This window comes from Homalodisca vitripennis, chromosome X (genome assembly GCF_021130785.1).
Source record: "Homalodisca vitripennis isolate AUS2020 chromosome X, UT_GWSS_2.1, whole genome shotgun sequence".
NCBI lineage: Eukaryota > Metazoa > Arthropoda > Insecta > Hemiptera > Cicadellidae > Homalodisca > Homalodisca vitripennis.
The window spans coordinates 18,293,661-18,312,893 of record NC_060215.1 but is presented as its reverse complement, the minus strand read 5'-3'; the positions used below and the strand labels follow the sequence as shown (position 1 = coordinate 18,312,893).

General features: G+C 31.6%; 1 protein-coding gene across 1 annotated transcript in view; it reads left to right on the top strand.

Annotated features, from left to right (window-relative positions):
• The window catches only part of LOC124368484, a 30,140-nt gene extending 14,959 nt beyond the window's left edge, over positions 1–15,181 (top strand). Inside the window, exons 2-7 of the mRNA XM_046825731.1 lie at positions 7,990–8,062; positions 9,068–9,208; positions 9,531–9,653; positions 10,574–10,687; positions 11,641–11,997; positions 14,550–15,181. Coding sequence (XP_046681687.1) covers positions 7,990–8,062; positions 9,068–9,208; positions 9,531–9,653; positions 10,574–10,687; positions 11,641–11,997; positions 14,550–14,954 — 1,213 coding nt within the window. The 3' untranslated portion in view covers positions 14,955–15,181. The remainder of the gene's footprint in view (positions 1–7,989; positions 8,063–9,067; positions 9,209–9,530; positions 9,654–10,573; positions 10,688–11,640; positions 11,998–14,549) is intronic.
• Positions 15,182–19,233: the final 4,052 nt, after the last annotated feature.

The following is a 19,233-nucleotide window of genomic DNA, read 5'->3' as shown; positions in this document are numbered from 1 at the left end:
ATATTGGTTAATATAGGTGTATATTTTAATGTGAAATACGTTTGAAGTAGGATGTGTAGCGTGTGAGGAGGTCGCTGGGTCCTGACTCCGTCAGGGATCTGATGTGGAAAAACTATAACTGTCTGTACTGGTCTTTATAATAACAGCAAAATAAATGTATGAAAACAATATACAGAACAAAAGCTAACTAATTAAATAAACACATTGAATTTGATGTATGCTATATGATTAAATAAAATTAATTTATTATTTTCCTCACGCATCGAATCGATCGTGAAAATAGTTTCACATACCGCCGCGCTTGGACATGGTTTACATTTCGTTAAATTAAGATGTTATTTTGAATTAAAATGCTACAAAACAATTTGAATTTTTCTTATAACGGAAATGTGCAAAACGATTGCCTGGAAATCAACACATTATCGTCATGTGTGCTCATTCTAATGCTATATGTTATGTTTTAATTATTTTTCAGACATAATATCAATATCGAAATTGCACAAAGTAATCGACTTTGTATTTATGCAACACATTTGTCACGATTTTTGGACTAAAAATTACGGAATGATTTGAATTATGTCGTAACAGTGTTTTTTATGGGAGTGAAGCAGGTAATGAAGGGGCAGACAGTTGCGCTAACTTGGGAGCCAACTGTCCTCTTACCGGTCCTGAACCAACGTGTGGGGTCTCATATAACTTAGCACGTAGATCAGTTACCAAGTGGATGGTTAACAAACACCTACAACATTGGAGAAATACTGAGGGGAATGTACAAGCAAAGCGGATGCTCAAGGGACCATCAAGGAACATTGCAGCAGATGCCCTTAGAATGAGTAAAACGGAGATCCGAAAGGTGACTGGTTTTATTACAGGTCATTGGATATTCCGAAGCCTCCTGAACAGAATAGGTATTCCAGTTCAGGAAACACTGTGCAGGAAATGTGGCGAGGCTATCGAAACAGCCAAGCACGTCATATTTGAATGTCCGGCATTACAGAGCAAACGCTCAAGATCCCTAGGTGTTCTTATGCATACGGAAGAGGGGTTGGAACAGGAAAGCATTGTTCAGAAGATCTCATGGTTTTGTAAAGGCCTGGGATTTGATACAGCTTAAACCTGGGAGAGGGTGCACAATAAGCCGGATGGCTGAGAGGCAACTACCAGGCCTAGGAAACCTGGCCCTCTAAAAAAAAAAAAAAAAAAAAAAAAAAAAAAAAAAAAAAAAAAAAAAAAAGGGAGTGAATGTAAGATGGCTGACAACTTCAGCGGACTCCAGGTAGGTCAGGGCGTTAGGTGTGTCCTGCACCACTCCCCGTTATATCTCAGGCGTCAGCTTCAACCGATAAGAACTGTGCTGCTGAGAAATACTCAGCTTCTTGCCGTCTTATCGCACAGTCAGTACTGTTATTGAGTATTTCTTACTCAACTGTAACATTTTCACAAATTGGTCATAAACAACACGTGTTGTTAATGACTATGCAAGATGTTGCGCAATACACGCAACCAAGACAACCGTTCCCTGCTTCAATCACAACTAAATATGACAGTGCCCTACTGTTTTATACGGCCGTCTTGCGATCTATCACCTCCCCTTTACGATGCTTCTTAATACCTCTAAAATATTGAAAGTTTAGCTTTTAACCAATTTTAATAATTACTTCATAAACTTTTATTCAATAACAAATAACATACCTTGTCTTGTTTGATTATTAGGGTTAGTTATGAATATCATCATATTATAAAGTATTTGTCGCATAATTTATGAAATCTGTAGCCAATAAATTACAGTTTTCTATTTTTTATCGAGATTTAAGTTACCACGTTTGCTCATCGACAAGGAATAGGCCTCTGTGGCCAGTGTGGGGCTAAATACGTGTACAACAGTGTACTATATGTGTTTATAAGTTTCATAAATAAGTCTTATTTTTATTTGATTTAAAACTAGATGTGGGTCATTTTTACATCTAAATAATACTAAATTGGTAGTTCTTGTCTTATCACGTAAATTATTGGATTGTACTAAAAAGTTAATTACTTTAGTCTACACTATGTCCCGTTAACTTTCTTTCAATCTGCAATAACTGTAGGAATTCTTTAAAGCTCCGTAACCACATCTTTAGACATTTTCAAAACCTAAATCTGTTTCCAGATATATACGAAAACATTTTTGGTACCCCACTCAAGTATTTGAACATTATTCAACACTAGCTAAATATTAAGTGTCACCTCTTTCTCAATGCTACACACATTGTAAGAAATAGAAAGTAAATTTCTAACAGGGAACGTAGCTTTGCTTTTCATGCGTAAACTGAATTAGATTCTCACATATACATAAAGGTTTAATACAATTGATGCATGAAAAAATATAGTGAGATAATGACTAATACGGTTAACTCAAACTATAGCAAAGTCATACAATACCAATATTTTATTTCCGTAAAGGTGTTACCAAACTGTTGCACTTACATAAATGACAACATTTAGAATCTGTTTATGTGACTTTGCGGAAAGATTTAAGTCTTGGTAAACCTTGATAAGTTTTACGCTTTTTCAACCATTATAATTTAGTTTCATTGTAGGAACGCATAATAAAGACATAGACAGTATTATAGTAAAATATAATAATATCGTAGATCTTTAAACCAATAAAAAGGCACAGAACAGTGTTAAGGATAATAAAACTTATTGTATTAAATAATATGTTTCCAACAGTACACATAATTTATTAATATCGATTGTCAATAGGTTTTAATGGAAACTAGATTCCATTACAATTAGTCATTATGAATTAAGTTCATGGGGTAACTAATATGACAAATATTAAACTGATATAAAAAGCTGAAAACCCAATAAATTATGTCAAAACAAAAACATATTCATCGAATTATAAAAACTGACACTCATACAAAGAATCTCCCAAAGCTAAATATCGACTCCTCAGGTGTAAGTTTTGAAGCATATACAGGGTGCTCTGTAACTCTCTGGACAAACTATGTCATATTGTTTCTCAGGTTAGATCCAACACTTTTCACCATATGAACATGGGGCTTAATTGAGCTGCCGTTTACTCAATTTTTGTATTGTTGGTTATTTGCAGCAATCTGTCACAGTTGATCAGGTCTAAATCAGTTATCTATTATTCCATTTAAATTCTTTTCTTGTCATTACATTTGTGATGAAATCCTATAAAGAATTTATATTTTCTCCTTGAGTAATATTGCTGCTTTTTAAATATTTAAAATTAAAAAGTTTTAATAGTCGCCATTTTGAAAATATTGAAGAAAATATCATAGTACTTTTTGGCATTAATTGGCCTTGTACAAATTCGATCCGAATTCGGTAGGATTTCATTTGTTACTTTTTAAGATTTTGTATTAAAAAAACATACAGAAAGACAGGTGGAGAAGTAAGCAAAGGAGACGAGCATATGGTGAAATGTGTTTGACTTGACCTAAGGAATAATGTCATATACCTTTGTCCAGATAGTTACGGGACACCCTGTATATAACATTATTTAAATATTAACAGTTAAAATGATTCTTACAAATCAGTAATATTTTATTAAAATTAATAGCCTTATATTGAAATAGTATCTATTAAAATGCCTATATATGTTTTAGAAAATTACAAACAGAGGTGTTTGAGACTAAACATGTGAGACTAGCGCATCTTAGTATACCTCAATATTTTGGCATATTCTATGACTATCAGATAAAGAATTTCTGCTAAATTTTTCCCAATACTCATCTTAGTTATTATTACGTTATTTTTATTTCCAATATCTGAATGACTGTTAATATCGGGTATCAATTTTGAACTATGTATCTCGTTGGTTTCAAAATAAACCAAATCTTTGACTTAACAATATACTGGGATGATACTTTTCTGCCTAAGGAATTGTTTTGATGTATGATTTTAAGGAGCTGTGATATTACAATTTTAAAACATTTACCCCACCAGAAACCAATTGTAGCATCATAATGAGGCCAATCATCAGTTAAACTGCAATTTCATATCTGGTACTTATTTTAATTAGAAAACAACTTAACGAAATTTTACAATTTTTTATACTATTTGAACTGTTTATTGGTGAGATTAATGTGCAATTGATTAATTTAATGAAGCAATTAACATGAGAACAGTGTTATACACATTTTACAATACTCGTACAAAGTACATGCCACTTGCACTTGGGATATTATTGTTTATTTCTTACAATATTGTTCTTTATTTGATAATTAATTACTCTACTCATTTAATAATATGATATATTTTATGATTACCCAGTCTTGAGTCTTGCCGTATACTCGGTACTAATAAGGTGAAATCATGAGGCTTGTGTATTGAGGCTTGAGTCTTCGTATGTATGAAAAGGCTGCAATAAAAATATTGCCGAAAACAAAGCAATACTTAAACATTGACGTGACCGGTGCTGCAGGTGGATGACGACTTGATTGAAGAATCTCAGATTAATTTAGGGATGTTTTACTTCTTCGTCGTTTTGTTGAAATAACTTTTGAGGATCACCATACAAGTCTCAATATTAGAATTTGGTGCGAGATAAGAACTTCTTGACAAAGTCTCAACTTATTAATATAATAAAAACGGACATCATTATTTTAGTCCGGTAAAATCAATGTTAAATACTAAACGCTACTATCATAACATTAAGTTGTTTAACAATTAATTATAATGCATTTATTTGCTTTTATCTTTTCTTGTTATGTTATTTTTTATTTGAATTATTATGACATCCATACTTGTTGTTTAAAAAATGTGTAAACCTTTATCTTCTTCTTCGTATGAATCTTAAAAATGCACTTTGTTATAAAAGGCCTTTCAGTGGTTTATATTAATTATATATTTATTATGTATCTCACGCTTACACATCCATTGTCTATCATATAAATTTTCCTGTTCAAACAGCACCGAAACTTTTGTAACACAATTAAACTTTTGAAATATTTTGTCCTTGTTGTGAAGTCATTAGGTAAACAGACATAAACCCAAAAACGGCGTGAACCGGATAAGTCTATTACTCAAAATAAGGCCGTAACTCAGTACTTAAGGGTAAAACCAAAGTCGTTTTATTTCAACCGACTCTTTTGCTGAGACTGTGTTATAAACTAGTTTGAAGGAATAATGGATAGTCCAGGTGGAAATATGTTTACGAAGCACTTTTAAAGAACTAAATTTACACCGTATATATGTAGTAGTACCTGTATATGATATATTGTCTACAAATAAAAAAAACATTCGGAAACATTTCTACGCAGAAACTACATACAAGAAATACAGATGGTTGATTACGGTCTGCATACAATGCTACTGGATACAAATCTGCAAATGTGGAAAGAGGTTTATAAGTGTGAGCATACATCTGAACCCCACTGCCTTCAATCCTCTTACGCGAGTTATCGCTGTTCAAATGTTAACCATAATTTTCGAGCTAACCCTGACGAGTACGAATCCATTACTACCGTCAGCGTTTACAATATTCAGAAGGCCGCAGTACCCGAAGGTAGGCTATTACAACCCGCACCAAATATGAGCGCCCACACTCGTACAATCACGGCTCTAACGGTCCTAGGCCCATTCACCTAAATAATTCTTATTTAATTCAGTTAATTTATGTAGTCCACGGTACTATGGTATTATCTGGAAGCCACTTCATGCCTATCTATTACTTGTTATTACTACTTGTAGATTACGTAATCATAAATTTGTTGCTAGTAATGTGCGCCGAAGTCCGCACTGGTGACCAGGAGCATTTCATTTGAACTATATTAATTCAATAAAGACTTTTTAAAATTATTACAACCCCCATGCGGGGGGAAATATGATTTATACAAAAATAAATGTTGCAAATATTAACGTAGGTGATATGTATGACCCACTTATACAGCCTAATAAATAGTAAATATGGACAAAGTGGACTCCAGATACTCGCCAAGTACCAGATCATCATACTAATATAATGAGTGCGAGTTCAAATGCCATATACTCATGAAGTTGTAAAGGACAACAACTTTTATGGAGAGGCGATCTCTTTTTAAGCGTTATTCTGACCGTCCTCATGGGCCACTGGCCTGTGCGAGGATCTTATCAAACAGAATAAGGGGGAGAGTCGATACAGTACAAGGTCGATGGTACTGATAAAAAGTGCAACGGTCACAGACAGGATTTGAACCTAACTCAGACCCAAAGTCCAACGACTTAGACCGCTCGGGCATCGGCACTCCCAATGTGTTGTATAATTTTAATGGTTTACCGTTGGAAATAAATAAATAAATAAAGTTAAGTGTAATACAGATAATCGATTGAGTCATTAATTAAATATATTATTTCCATCATTTGCTGTGTTCTAACTTGATCTAAAGTCCGACGTCTCAGACAGACCGCTCGCTTCCATAGAAATGATTTGAAGTACTTACTCCCTTATTTCCATTTCAATGTGTTACATTTATGCTCACATTTTTTATTCTTCATATAGAAAACAACAATTTTCTGTACGTCATTTGATTAGAAAATGATTAGATATATCTTTGTTATTACTCGTCGTAGGTCATTTACTTTGTTATTATTATACAGTCATTTACAACAACTGTTGTGTCTACAAATAATCTGATATATCGAGACTTTCAAGATAGCCACCTTGCAATGTTGGAAGTATGCAATCACTTTGAGTAAACATGTTTACAAACATCGATTCTTACTTATTGCAGTTAAATCTAGTCTAAATCAATGACATGCGTATAACCGATCAAATATTAAACATTTTCAAGAGCTTGAAGTTTCAAAATGTTTTAAAATATAATATTTTTTTGGCGATCGTTAAAAAATCCGTCATATTGTAGATTTTTTTCAATTTGATATTTCGAAATTACAGCCTTACATGAAATCCGTCTTTCTATGGACTGCACATGAAGTAATGTTTCATTTAATACAAATTGTATGCTTAATAATTAATTTTACAGTATAACTTAAACAGTACGTAAAAAAGTGTTTATTCTATAAAACACTCAATGATTATTATCGTAATTTCGAAGGTAATTAATTATTATCGTCGTAATTCCAGAACCATAAATATAACTTAGAACTGATTGAAACTACTTACTTTATTATTATAATAGAATATTCGATTCTTGGGAGTGAAAGACTAGTAAATCTTGGACAAGATCAACATACAGTTGTAATGTTACAATAGATTATGGATTATATAACACGAATATGCTTAGATACAAATTTAACTTGGATATGATTTTGAATATTAGTGAAATCCTGACATTTAATTCTTTCAAGTTTTAAGTTTGAAGGTTACAACCTTTTCTGGTATTACCTTACTAACATTGTAGTGTAAAAAATTGTTACAGTACATTTCCAATTGACTTCCATATTGTGTTTTATAGTTTCGTGATAATAAAAACAATTTATTTTAATTTCGTTTTTCCCTTCTTTTTGAGGGTAAAATTAACCTTTTTACATAAACGCATGAGCTTAAATATCAGCCCTTTAGATATTTTCATATTGTCCACTTTTGACAAGATTTAAGAAACATAACACGAAGTTGATCCTTTCAAAAAAAGATTAAATATCTCTATGAACCCTTTTGCATTATAAAATTTAAATACGGTGATGTATATTTTCTTATAATTGAAAATCAAAAGTCTCCAAAACGTCTCGCACAGTTAATGTTATTTGTCTCTATTTTTATCATACTAACGTAGACTTTCTCGAATCAGATGACAATCAGAACGGCATTACTAAATCGTCATTTCAGTGACAAATTTACTGATAACGACGATCTGTTATAATTAAATTATGACTTAAGGTACTCTCAAGGTTACATTCTTCATATACTTAATATTTACATACACATACTCGTGTACTATTCAATTACTCTGTTATTTATTTATAAATATCAACTGATAACCTAAACTGATCTTTACCTTGATTTTATCTCAGAAGCTCATATCCATCTAATTTCAGAGTAATGGGGATTGACACTCTGCCTAATGTTGAACCAACTGATGAGGCCGCTGTAAACATCGATATTGATGAGGTAAGCATTTTAATTTAAAACTGAATTATTTCAACAGTTTTTTTTAAGTTTTTTACATATTATTTTACCCATGTTACTTTTTAAATGATATGAACATTCCATAGTTCTATTACTGTACTGATTGTATAGGGAAACATGCAACACTAACCAAAAAAGTTTATTGTGTTTCCATGGCCCTACTTATACTAGCATACAGTTACAAAAATATAGAAGTTATGTCAATCCCTGCCTCCCCAGGGTACCTAATTACTTGAAAATAGTCGAGACTGCGGTTTCTTTTCTGGCTAAATTACTAATATTCTCCATTCTCTTCAACTTCTGTGTTTAGCATTTTACCCTGAATCACTGAATGCCTGCTTACAATACCACACTATTGATGATGATTGAATGTCTGGAAGAATCTGTGATTGATGATAGAATGTCTGGAAGGACCAGTGATACGTCATTGAATGTCGAATAAAATGACTGTGTCCGACCTCCTATATTTTGAAGTTGAAATATGAGCGTTTTTAATGATCGCATAATCTGACTGAAAATTAATTGATGACTGTCTTCTAAACATGTTTTCTTTAACTTGCGCTGTAAATTTCATGTCTAGCTTAGAATCAGTTTACTTGTAGAGGTCGAAGTCAAAGTCGGCATATGAAAGTTTTAAAACTCTCACAACGTTTAAAACAAGCATTTAACTTGTTTCTTAGTGAATCACACACACACATTGATTATTGAAATATTCACCATTAAAGGAAAATAAATTAAAATAACAAACAGTGCACAAACCTCTTGTAAATTCGCCCCTAACATCGCTCTTCTAATGATACGTCAAATCTATCAAACCTGCTAGGCGTGAACAACAGTTGATTAGTTGTCTAGCTTAAGAAGAGCAAATTTAAGTGATTGTGAGGCGATATTACAATACCTTTGTGATTTTTATCGATTGAGATACTACAGTTATAAACTAAGGTCTTATTGTTAGACATATGTTATGCATCTAATGATTGGTTGCAGATTGAGCAAGCCATAGTAACGCCGGGCCAGGCAATCCCTATTTCACCAGAGACTGACGACCTCACGGGAACCCCGAGCCATGCTACTGCCACATCGGCTGAGGAGAAAAGAATAGATGTGGAAGAGATGATTGATATTCAAGTAAGATACAAATGTTTCCTAACTATAATCATTTTTGATTCTTTGCTATTATATCATGTTCAATGTAGACAGAGTTACTTAAAATTTAAATACACATTCATGCTATGTTTTAATTAAAAATTAACAGTTGGTAATGATCCAAAAACCCTCATTAGTACAGAAAGAATCATAAATAATATGTACAGGAATTTAAACATCTCTAGTATTAAGATAGTTTGGTGGGTGAGCTTCATTTTTCAACTACCTGTTATTACTGTAAATTTAGAAGGGACATGCTTGCCTCGTTCTGTAAGTGAACACGACTTGTTATGACTGATTATAGGAAGCCATGCTGGAATGGGAGAATTCTCTTTCTTCTACTAAATCGGTAAATGTTGATGAAAGTGCTACACTGGACGACTCCACCAACACGGGCGGTTCAATGGAGGTCAACATCGATCTCAATGTACGTGCATACACATTACTTAACTCTTTACTCTTTTGATTCAAGAATCTAGAATATTTTATTGTATTACTTTATTGCCTGGTAATAATTCCAATAAATATTTAAACCTCTAATAAGCAGTAATAGGTGAATTTTCAGTCAAGTAGAAGAGTTAGACTAGCAAATGATGGAAATACTATATTTAATTAATGACTCAATCGATTATCTGTGTTACACTTAACTTTATTTATTTATTTATTTCCAACGGTAAACCATTAAAATTATACAACACATTGGGAGTGCCGATGGCCGAGCGGTCTAAGTCGTTGGACTTTGGGTCTGAGTTAGAGATAGCGCAGGTTCAAATCCTGTCTGTGACCGTTGCACTTTTTATCAGTACAATCAACCTCGTACTGTATCGACTCTCCCCTTTATTCTATTTGATTAGATCCTCGCACAGGCCAGTGGCCCATGAGGACGGACAGAATAAGACTTAAAAAGGATCGGCCTCTCCTTTAAAAAAAAAAAAAAAAAAAAAAAAAAAAAAAAAAACATTTGACACAATAAGATGGCATAGCTGACAACACTTGACATAGAAACAGCTGCCCAGAAAGACTGCTATAATATACTTATTAACTATAAATATAAATTACAATATTAACAAGTGATACCCACCTTAATAAAATAAATCATTTGCAACACAAATAGAATAATAAACCTTATACTAAGCATACACGTTCAAATTTATGACAATTTCAAACAATTTCCTCACGCATAAAAAAAGAAAAGAAAGATCCGAACATAAGTAACTTTCGTTTTTTTAACTTTCGTAAAAGTATAACTACAAACTAAATCTATCACTAAAAATAATACAATAATGAGTTTTAATTAAACTTAATTATAAAATGTAACTAAACACGACTTGTTATGACTGATTATAGGACGCCATGCTGGAATGGGATAGCTCTCTTTCTTCGGGAAATGCTGATGAGAGTGTTACACTGGACGACTCCTCCAACTCGGGCGGTTCAATGGAGGTCACCACCGATCTCGATGTACGTGCATACACTTTACTTAACTCTTTACTCTTTTGATTCAAGAAGCTTAGAATATTTTTTTTGTATTACTTTATTGCCTGGTAATAATTCCAATAAATATTTAAACCTCTAATAAACAGTAATAGGTGAATTGGCAGTCAAGTATAAGAGTTAGACTAGCAAATGATGGAAATACTATATTTAATTAAATACTCAATCGATTATCTGTATTACACTTGTTAACTTTCATAAAAGTATAACTACAAACTAAATTTGGCACTAAAACTAATACAATAATGAGTTTTAATTAAACGTAATTATAGATTTAATTTTCAATTCACATAAGTTATCTGGTCATCAAATAGTTTGATATAACATTCAAAGGCATGCTCAGAATTTAAAATCAATATATTTAAAATCCTCAAAATGATGCAGGAAATAATTCAGTCTGCAATTAATCGAGCATAGCAGCCTCGGATACTGTGGCCTTGCTTTGAACAAAATAAATATTACGAGATGAAATTAACTGTTCTCAGCTCGCAAGAAATTGTGCCAATCTGGGGGGGGGGAATTCCATATATGACAAACAAGTACAAATATGTTGTGTTTTAAGACGTTGTCTCGTGGTTAGGAATTCGTAATACGTATATACGTGTGTTCCTGATCCTTTCTTAATAAATGGAATTATTTATACAAAATGCATTTAAAGTTGTTAACAGATTCAGAAAATTTAGATTTTAAAATTGTAACAAGCACACTAGTATACGTAAACATAAACAAGAAAAGTTTAGGTCACTTTAATACATTTTTCAGTCATCCCTTAACACTTTACAGGTATATACGGATATAACGCAGGTAAACAGTGGTACTGAAGTAGTGATCAAATAGAAGAATAGAATATTGCACTTACTCTGATTTTAAGACGTTAACTTAGGAAAGAAGGCTTTAATATTCCGTATGTTTGATTACAGGATTTAATGTACGACTGGAGTCATCCCGATGCATCTGTTGACGGTTACCGGGAATTCTTGCTTAGGACTAGGCCCGAAGTAAAAGAACTACTGGATGATCCGGATTACGTTCGATGGAATTTCCCCATGCTTGTTCCAATGGAAGAATACCTAGATGATTTGAGAGTTAATTCGGATGATATGCCTTGGAATCGTCCAAGAGATCAGGATGGTGAGGAGAAAGACCTACATCAAACCACCTGCCCTACAGTAGAAGGAGAAGATGCCATCTTTCAATCTAGTTTTAACACCGACTACAGCGAATCCACATCACTAGATAGGAGGGCCTCCAGAAGAAACCAAGATAGACCGAACAAAGTAAGTACAGATTTATCAGGAACTTTATTTCGAAATATTTAGGTTGTTTATTAATGTCGAATTAACAATTTCCAAAGATTATTTGCCATTATATCAGAAAAGTATTTTCATGCAAAGTCATTATCTATTTATTTTTCTATGAGTGATAAAGTAATAAACAGAACAGTTATAAAATCTTATCTCACCTCAAGATCAAACTGGTTCGTAGAAATAAAATAACTGATAGGATGACATCGTTACAAATCAAACAAACATCAAAACAAACACAAAAATATATTTATTAGTTATTTACTGTATCCTCTGATGGAGATACTCCATGACAAATAACTATAACCAGATTATTCTTCATTAATAAGTAATGATATTTAAATGGAGTTGGTGTTCTGGCAAATATATTTATAGTCTTGTCATGTTAGCAATTGTTTTTTTTTTATTACTGTTATTTATCTTGTAGTAATCTTCAAGTTATAATTGTATTTCTGTACAAACTCAACTCAATTATTAACTTATACTTTTTATACTTATATTTTGGTAAGAGCAGATTTCAGAATAATTTTTGGGCACAAATCATTTGATGGTTCCCGAATTTAGCTTGAATTGGTATCACAATTATTAAAATTAACTAAAACATTTTATTGGGTTTCTTGTCCGATTCACCGGATACCCTATTAAGAAACAAATTAAAAGTCTTATTACATTTTCAATATAGTTTAAAATCGTAATACTTTGTTAAAACAAATTTACTTTTCAGTAACTTAAAACATTTTAATGAAACTTTATTGGTATTTAAAATTTGACACAGTAAAGGTGTATATATATATATATATATATATATATATATATATATATATATATATTAATTGTTATTTAAGTTAAAATAATTAGTTGATTGGTTCAAAGTTCTAATAAAATGTACGAACCCGTAAACTGGGGTTTTCTTTCAATCCGGGTCTAACTCTCCAGTAGTTTTGTTGTAGCAATACATCACATGTAACAAACTAGGCTTCCTATTGGTTAACAAGTGTCAGACCTTCCATCAATCCGATAAAAAAATTAGTTATTAACAATGGCATACCATTTTTTTAATTTGCAGAATTCAACTCGTCCAATTCAAGCTACTTTAGCGGTTCAATTCAATATAAGCTACTCGTGCTCGTGTGCATTTACGCTCGAAGAAAGTGTATTTCAACTATTAATCGGTTTAAATGTATATCTTAGATTTATGCCAGATTTATTTTCACAAGTTTGATCAATCTTAACTTGTGAACACATTAAACTCATTTTCAATGTGACAGTTAGCGTTAGGAAAATATGCATACGTCTTAATGATCAGTCATAGTTATTAAAGATATCCGTGATTCATGAAACAGTTATTAATTAAAAATACTTATCCGAAATATTGTTTACTTAAATAGAATCATGTGTTTTACATTTCAATTACTAGGATTGGTATCAAAAACCCGGAAATTACAGTATTTTAAACCAAGAACAGCTTTTACGAAGACAAGAGTCAAAATGCGTATGACTGTTTTATTTTATGATTATTTGAATTACATTATTAACATAAACTAATTTAAACTACATGGGTATTTTTTGTACATAGTGCGTGATCCGTTGATTGCAAAATTAATATTTTGCTCTAAATATGAGTTATTTTATGAAATTAGATAATAATTGGTTTTAAATTATTTAAATTACTCAATTCTTATATCATAAAAGTTTACTTGTTCAAAAATGTGAATGCAAGATCATACCAACTAGTACAGACTACTAGCAAATAACGAAATATTTGAATTTCTGCGTCGACAAATCTTTTACAACCAGCAGTTAAGAAGTTTATTTTTGACGATGAAAGGATTGTGAAGGAAACAGGATTTTTCCGGACATTTGCCATCGTTCAGTGAAACAAGAAATCAGTAACACTACGTTTCGAGATCTGTAATCTGATCTCTTCTTCTTGGGTCGTAGGTAGTTAGTAGACGAATGAAGACGTATTGTGACCTTTATTCCGTAGTTCAGTTTTAATGATTAGTGTTGTGTATAGTTTTTTATTAAGTGCATGTTTATAGAGTTAGTGAAGTTGACAAACAACATGGTGGTTGTGATTCCTGACTTAGGCGTGCCACAACGCTTTGGTAAGATTTGTTTATTTTAACCTAGTTTTTAATTATGTATTAGGTTAGTTCTTTACCTGAAGAAGAGATCAGATTGCAGATGTCGAAACGTAGTGTTACTGATTTCTTGTTTCACTGAACGATGGCAAATGTCCGGAAAAATCCTGTTTCCTTTAGCAGTTAAGAATAAGCATCGGTAAAGTTTCCAGTCACCGACTTCTTTTATCTCTTCAGACGAGTGTGACTCCGGATTGTAGGAATCAAGTCTGTGACAGCGTAAAATATCAGACGCTGTACTAAGAGAATGGCGAACAGGAACTAAATAAAACATTCACATCGGTAGGCATGTCTTAACGAGGTCGTTTCAAAAGATTCTGAGCTTTAAATATTTTGCTATCTCAGTTTCAGCCCACCATTATTCCCTGTATTGTGTTTTAGGTTCCAAGTGCAATTGACGAGGAGGACGAAACTTATTCAGACTATTCCGAGTACTCACTGTCCAGATGGTTTGATTCTGGCTCGTTTGATTCATTGATGTTGCCTCAAAAGAACCATAAGCGAATGGGACCGAATGAGGCTGAAGCACAAGAACCGGTAACCAGTCCAAACGGACAACCGCATGCTGAGGCTGATGGAGAGTCTGATGGAGAGGCTGATCTTTCTACAAATCAACCATTGCCAAATGGACCCGTTTCTTCTAATCCAGATACAGCTCAACAGTGTGTAGAAACGGATTCTATTGTATCAAGGCATGCCGAACCGGAATCCTTTTTAATGCAAATCGTAATGTGTTTCTTAACATTGTGCTGTTGCTTTCGCAAACCGGATGGTGATTCTAAATAACATTTTTCCATTGTAGCAAACAGTGCAAAATGGTGTTGTGTACTACCATCTAAACACAGCTAAACAGACCTCAGACAGAAACAGTGAATTTTAACAACATTTTTTCACTGTTACTAATATTAGTTTTTAATATACGTTTTTTCTAAGTATTAAGTTTTTGGTAAATCGTTATTTTAATATCATGTTATTTCAGTAATACATTTTGTCATTGTTTTTTCTTTAAAATGCAAAAAAAACTATGTGTTTCTTAAACTTGTGCTGTTGCTTTCGCAAACCGGATGGTGATTCTAAATAACATTTTTCCATTGTAGCAAACAGTGCAAAATGGTGTTGTGTACTACCATCTAAACACAGCTAAACAGACCTCAGACAGAAACAGTGAATTTTAACAACATTTTTTCACTGTTACTAATATTAGTTTTTAATATACGTTTTTTCTAAGTATTAAGTTTTTGGTAAATCGTTATTTTAATATCATGTTATTTCAGTAATACATTTTGTCATTGTTTTTTCTTTAAAATGCAAAAAAAAACTATGTGTTTCTTAAACTTGTGCTGTTGCTTTCGCAAACCGGATGGTGATTCTAAATAACATTTTTCCATTGTAGCAAACAGTGCAAAATGGTGTTGTGTACTACCATCTAAACACAGCTAAACAGACCTCAGACAGAAACAGTGAATTTTAACAACATTTCTTCACTGTTACTAATATTAGTTTTTAATATAAGTTTTTTCAGTATTAAGTTTTTGGTAAATCGTTATTTTAATATCATGTTATTTCAGTAATACATTTTGTCATTGTTTTTTCTTTAAAATGCAAAAAAAACTATGTGTTTCTTAAACTTGTGATGTTGCTTTCGCAAACCGGATGGTGATTCTCAATAACATTTTTCCATTGTAGCAAACAGTGCAAAATGGTGTTGTGTACTACCATCTAAACACAGCTAAACGGACCTCAGACAGAAACAGTGAATTTTAACAACATTTTTTCACTGTTACTAATGTTAGTTTTTAATATCAGTTATTTTAAAGGTGCGTTTTATGTTTTGCTAAATCGTTATTTTCATTTCATTTTATTTCAATAATACATTTTGTCATTGTTTTTACTTTAAAATGCAATAAAAATTATTCTTGTGTTATAGTCTATTTTTTACCTGTATATCATCGAAGCTCACATTTGTTAGTATAAAATAATTATACAAGTTGTTTCTAGTATGAGTTGAGCTATTAGAATATATATACAACTTTAATTTTTACAAATGTTTTCATATAACAAAACATAATTTTTCCGGGATTTTTCCTTAGCCTGTATTTATACATATTTTGTCTCATATTAAGAGACAAAAACCATTGCTCGATAAAAGTGTCAAAATATATCATTACATTCTAATATAAAGTTTGAAATGTAATCTACATAAGAGTAAGGGTATTTTTTTGTTATTTCGTTGTTTCTGATAGTAAACAATACTTACAAAACGGGATGGCAATTTTATACTTCCTGTACATCAAACTAATATAGTATAAATCATAATGATAGTAACATTTTGTGGAAGTAATAAAATGTCTTCAATATTAAAATCATCTGCTACTGTCAGAATACTATATTTTAGCTTTTAATATTGACAATGCACTTGACAAAGATAAAGTCAAAACGAAAATTTTTTCAGCTATTTTAGTGCAAGTGTGATTCTATTATTTCTCAGAAACATATATATGGACATCACCTGATTAAAACTAATATCTAAATCTGGATCGTAGCGGTTTGCTACAGTTGCTTACTTCACAAAAGTTTGCTAAGCTAATGCAACACTACTTAATAATTTAACGTAGCATTGCAGTACTATATTTATTTGTTAACGTCTTACTACAAACAAAAAATATTAATGTTAATTTAAAGCTACGAAAATATTTAAAAAGTAAAATAGGTCTTTTTTATTTTAATAGAAATGAAATATGCAAAATTGACTATTTTACCGAGTTCTCAGACAGAGAAATTGATACTGGAAACGAGCAGAAGTCGAATAATGATTCCCTCGTTTCATGTAAATTGCCAGTAAAACTAATTTAAAGTACACATTGTGAAAAACCTATATGTATAATGCTATTGTACTTCAAGTATGCAACCAGGATTTTACGAACTCTATCCGCGGAACACATCTATTAAGTTTGAAATGATTTCCAAAATTATCTCAAGCAGTACTTGTATAAAATTTTCTTATAACATCCTGTTAATAAGTACAAATATAAATTGATTTATTTTAATATAATATGTATTAAGTTTTGCGGAGTAGTTTTTAGTGCTATTTTAAATTGTTTAAAATTGCTAATAAAACATTTTATGTATTGTAACAAATGAAAAAGCAAGTAAGAAAATTATTAAATATCAGTTACTACTCTAATGCCGTATTTATATTTAAATATATTGGCATACAAATGATAGTTTAAGATTACCGTACATGAAATGCAATACAAAATTAACTATTAAACCCTTCGTATACATAATACAAAAAGGAATTTATATAATTTACTATTAATTAATATATATCTAAATAACTTATAAAGACAATATAAAACACAACCGACCCATTAGTAAATAACATTAATAATGATAAGACGATAGGTGATAAATAAATAATAACAATAAGAAAAGACGGTAACAGTCGCGTAACGAATACATTCATATAGTCAAGGCTTTACTAGTTAAGGTTGTCTATATTGTGGCAGTAACTACCACAATAACTAAGGTCTGCGATAACAGTCTGCTGAGTCCTTCCACCTGCAACTCCGAGTTCCGGGAATGGTTGTCTTTGTCGCACCTGCTCTCCATCTCTTTCAGTCTCAATCCTCCTCAACCCTAAATCAGGTATCTATTTAGCATCAGGACACCTTTGTGTTTTACAAACGTTCTTTAAGAAATTCGTCATAAATAATTGTTACACCATTACATCAAATATTTGGTATTGTTCTCTTCATAACATTCTCAAATTTATATTTATACAAATTCGTTATAATTTCGTTATAACATACATTAATTTTATCTCTAAGCGAAAACTTCCAGTTTGGCCTATGAGAAAAAATATTAAATGTTTATGAAAAATATGAGGTTTTAAAACGTTGCTAAATATTTTGTTTTTACCACTTTTTAAAATTAATAAAAAATTAGATATAAAAAAATATTTTCCAACATTTCTACGGCCCTCAGATGTCCAAAACCTTACGAGATGTCGAAAAATTGCAATAATAATAAATGTGTTAACAGATTACCTAATATTTAAAAAAAATCTATTGTTGCGTCATCATTTGTAAATATTTGAGTTACAACTATGCAGTTTTGAATAATATACAGTTACATTACGGAATAGTGGTGAACTGCCATAATTTACGGTTCAATCCAAACTAAAACTGGTTCTAAGAGAATACTTACACATTAGTAGGAAAAGTTCTCCACCAATAAAGGTCTGGGCTCTCGACAAGTACAAGGTTTCAAGAGACTATCCACATTTGTGCAAAAACAACTTAATGCTAATTCCAAAAACATGCATTCTATAAAACATTCAGTATAAAATAGTGTCTAGTCAATAGCATTGAAATCATGTTGTCCTGTCAGATCTTTCATCGACCATAGTCAATAATCAATTTGAAAAAATATTTAATTTTTGTGTTTTTCAATGTGATTAAGAAATAGGGATAAATTATTAGACAAGATTAATTCAATGGATAGATAAATTTTATTAATTCGGCATTTATACAAATTTATAAACTTCGGCAAATTTCAAGCATTAAGTTGTTTTATGTGGTGAGAATGTCATATTAGTTTCATCTTCTGAGGTATTAAGCCTTGGAAGGAAGACTTTGCGGAAATGGAAGAGTTCTGCTTGAACACAAGGTTAGTGCTCTGCTTATATAGATACAATATAGCAAAAGAATATTTTATGTTGAAAATGGGTGTTTCATAAGACCCTTTTACCATTTGCGATGCTTTAATAATTGTAAAATTTAATATGAAAACCCCAAGACAATTATGTCGTACAGTTTGTTGACCTTTCCACCTTTTTTTATACATCAAAGAATAGTAGTTTATTCAATAGGAATGATTTTGACGGCGAAACCCTAGGACAATTCACAGAACACAACAATCCATAAGAGTTCATTATCATGCATGATTTGAAAAATAAAAGAATTACCGATAATTTTGTTACAACAGCAACATAATATTCCAAGACTTGCTATCTTCCTTTTCCTTTAGATTTTAAATTGATGCACTCAGGTTTAAGCATGAA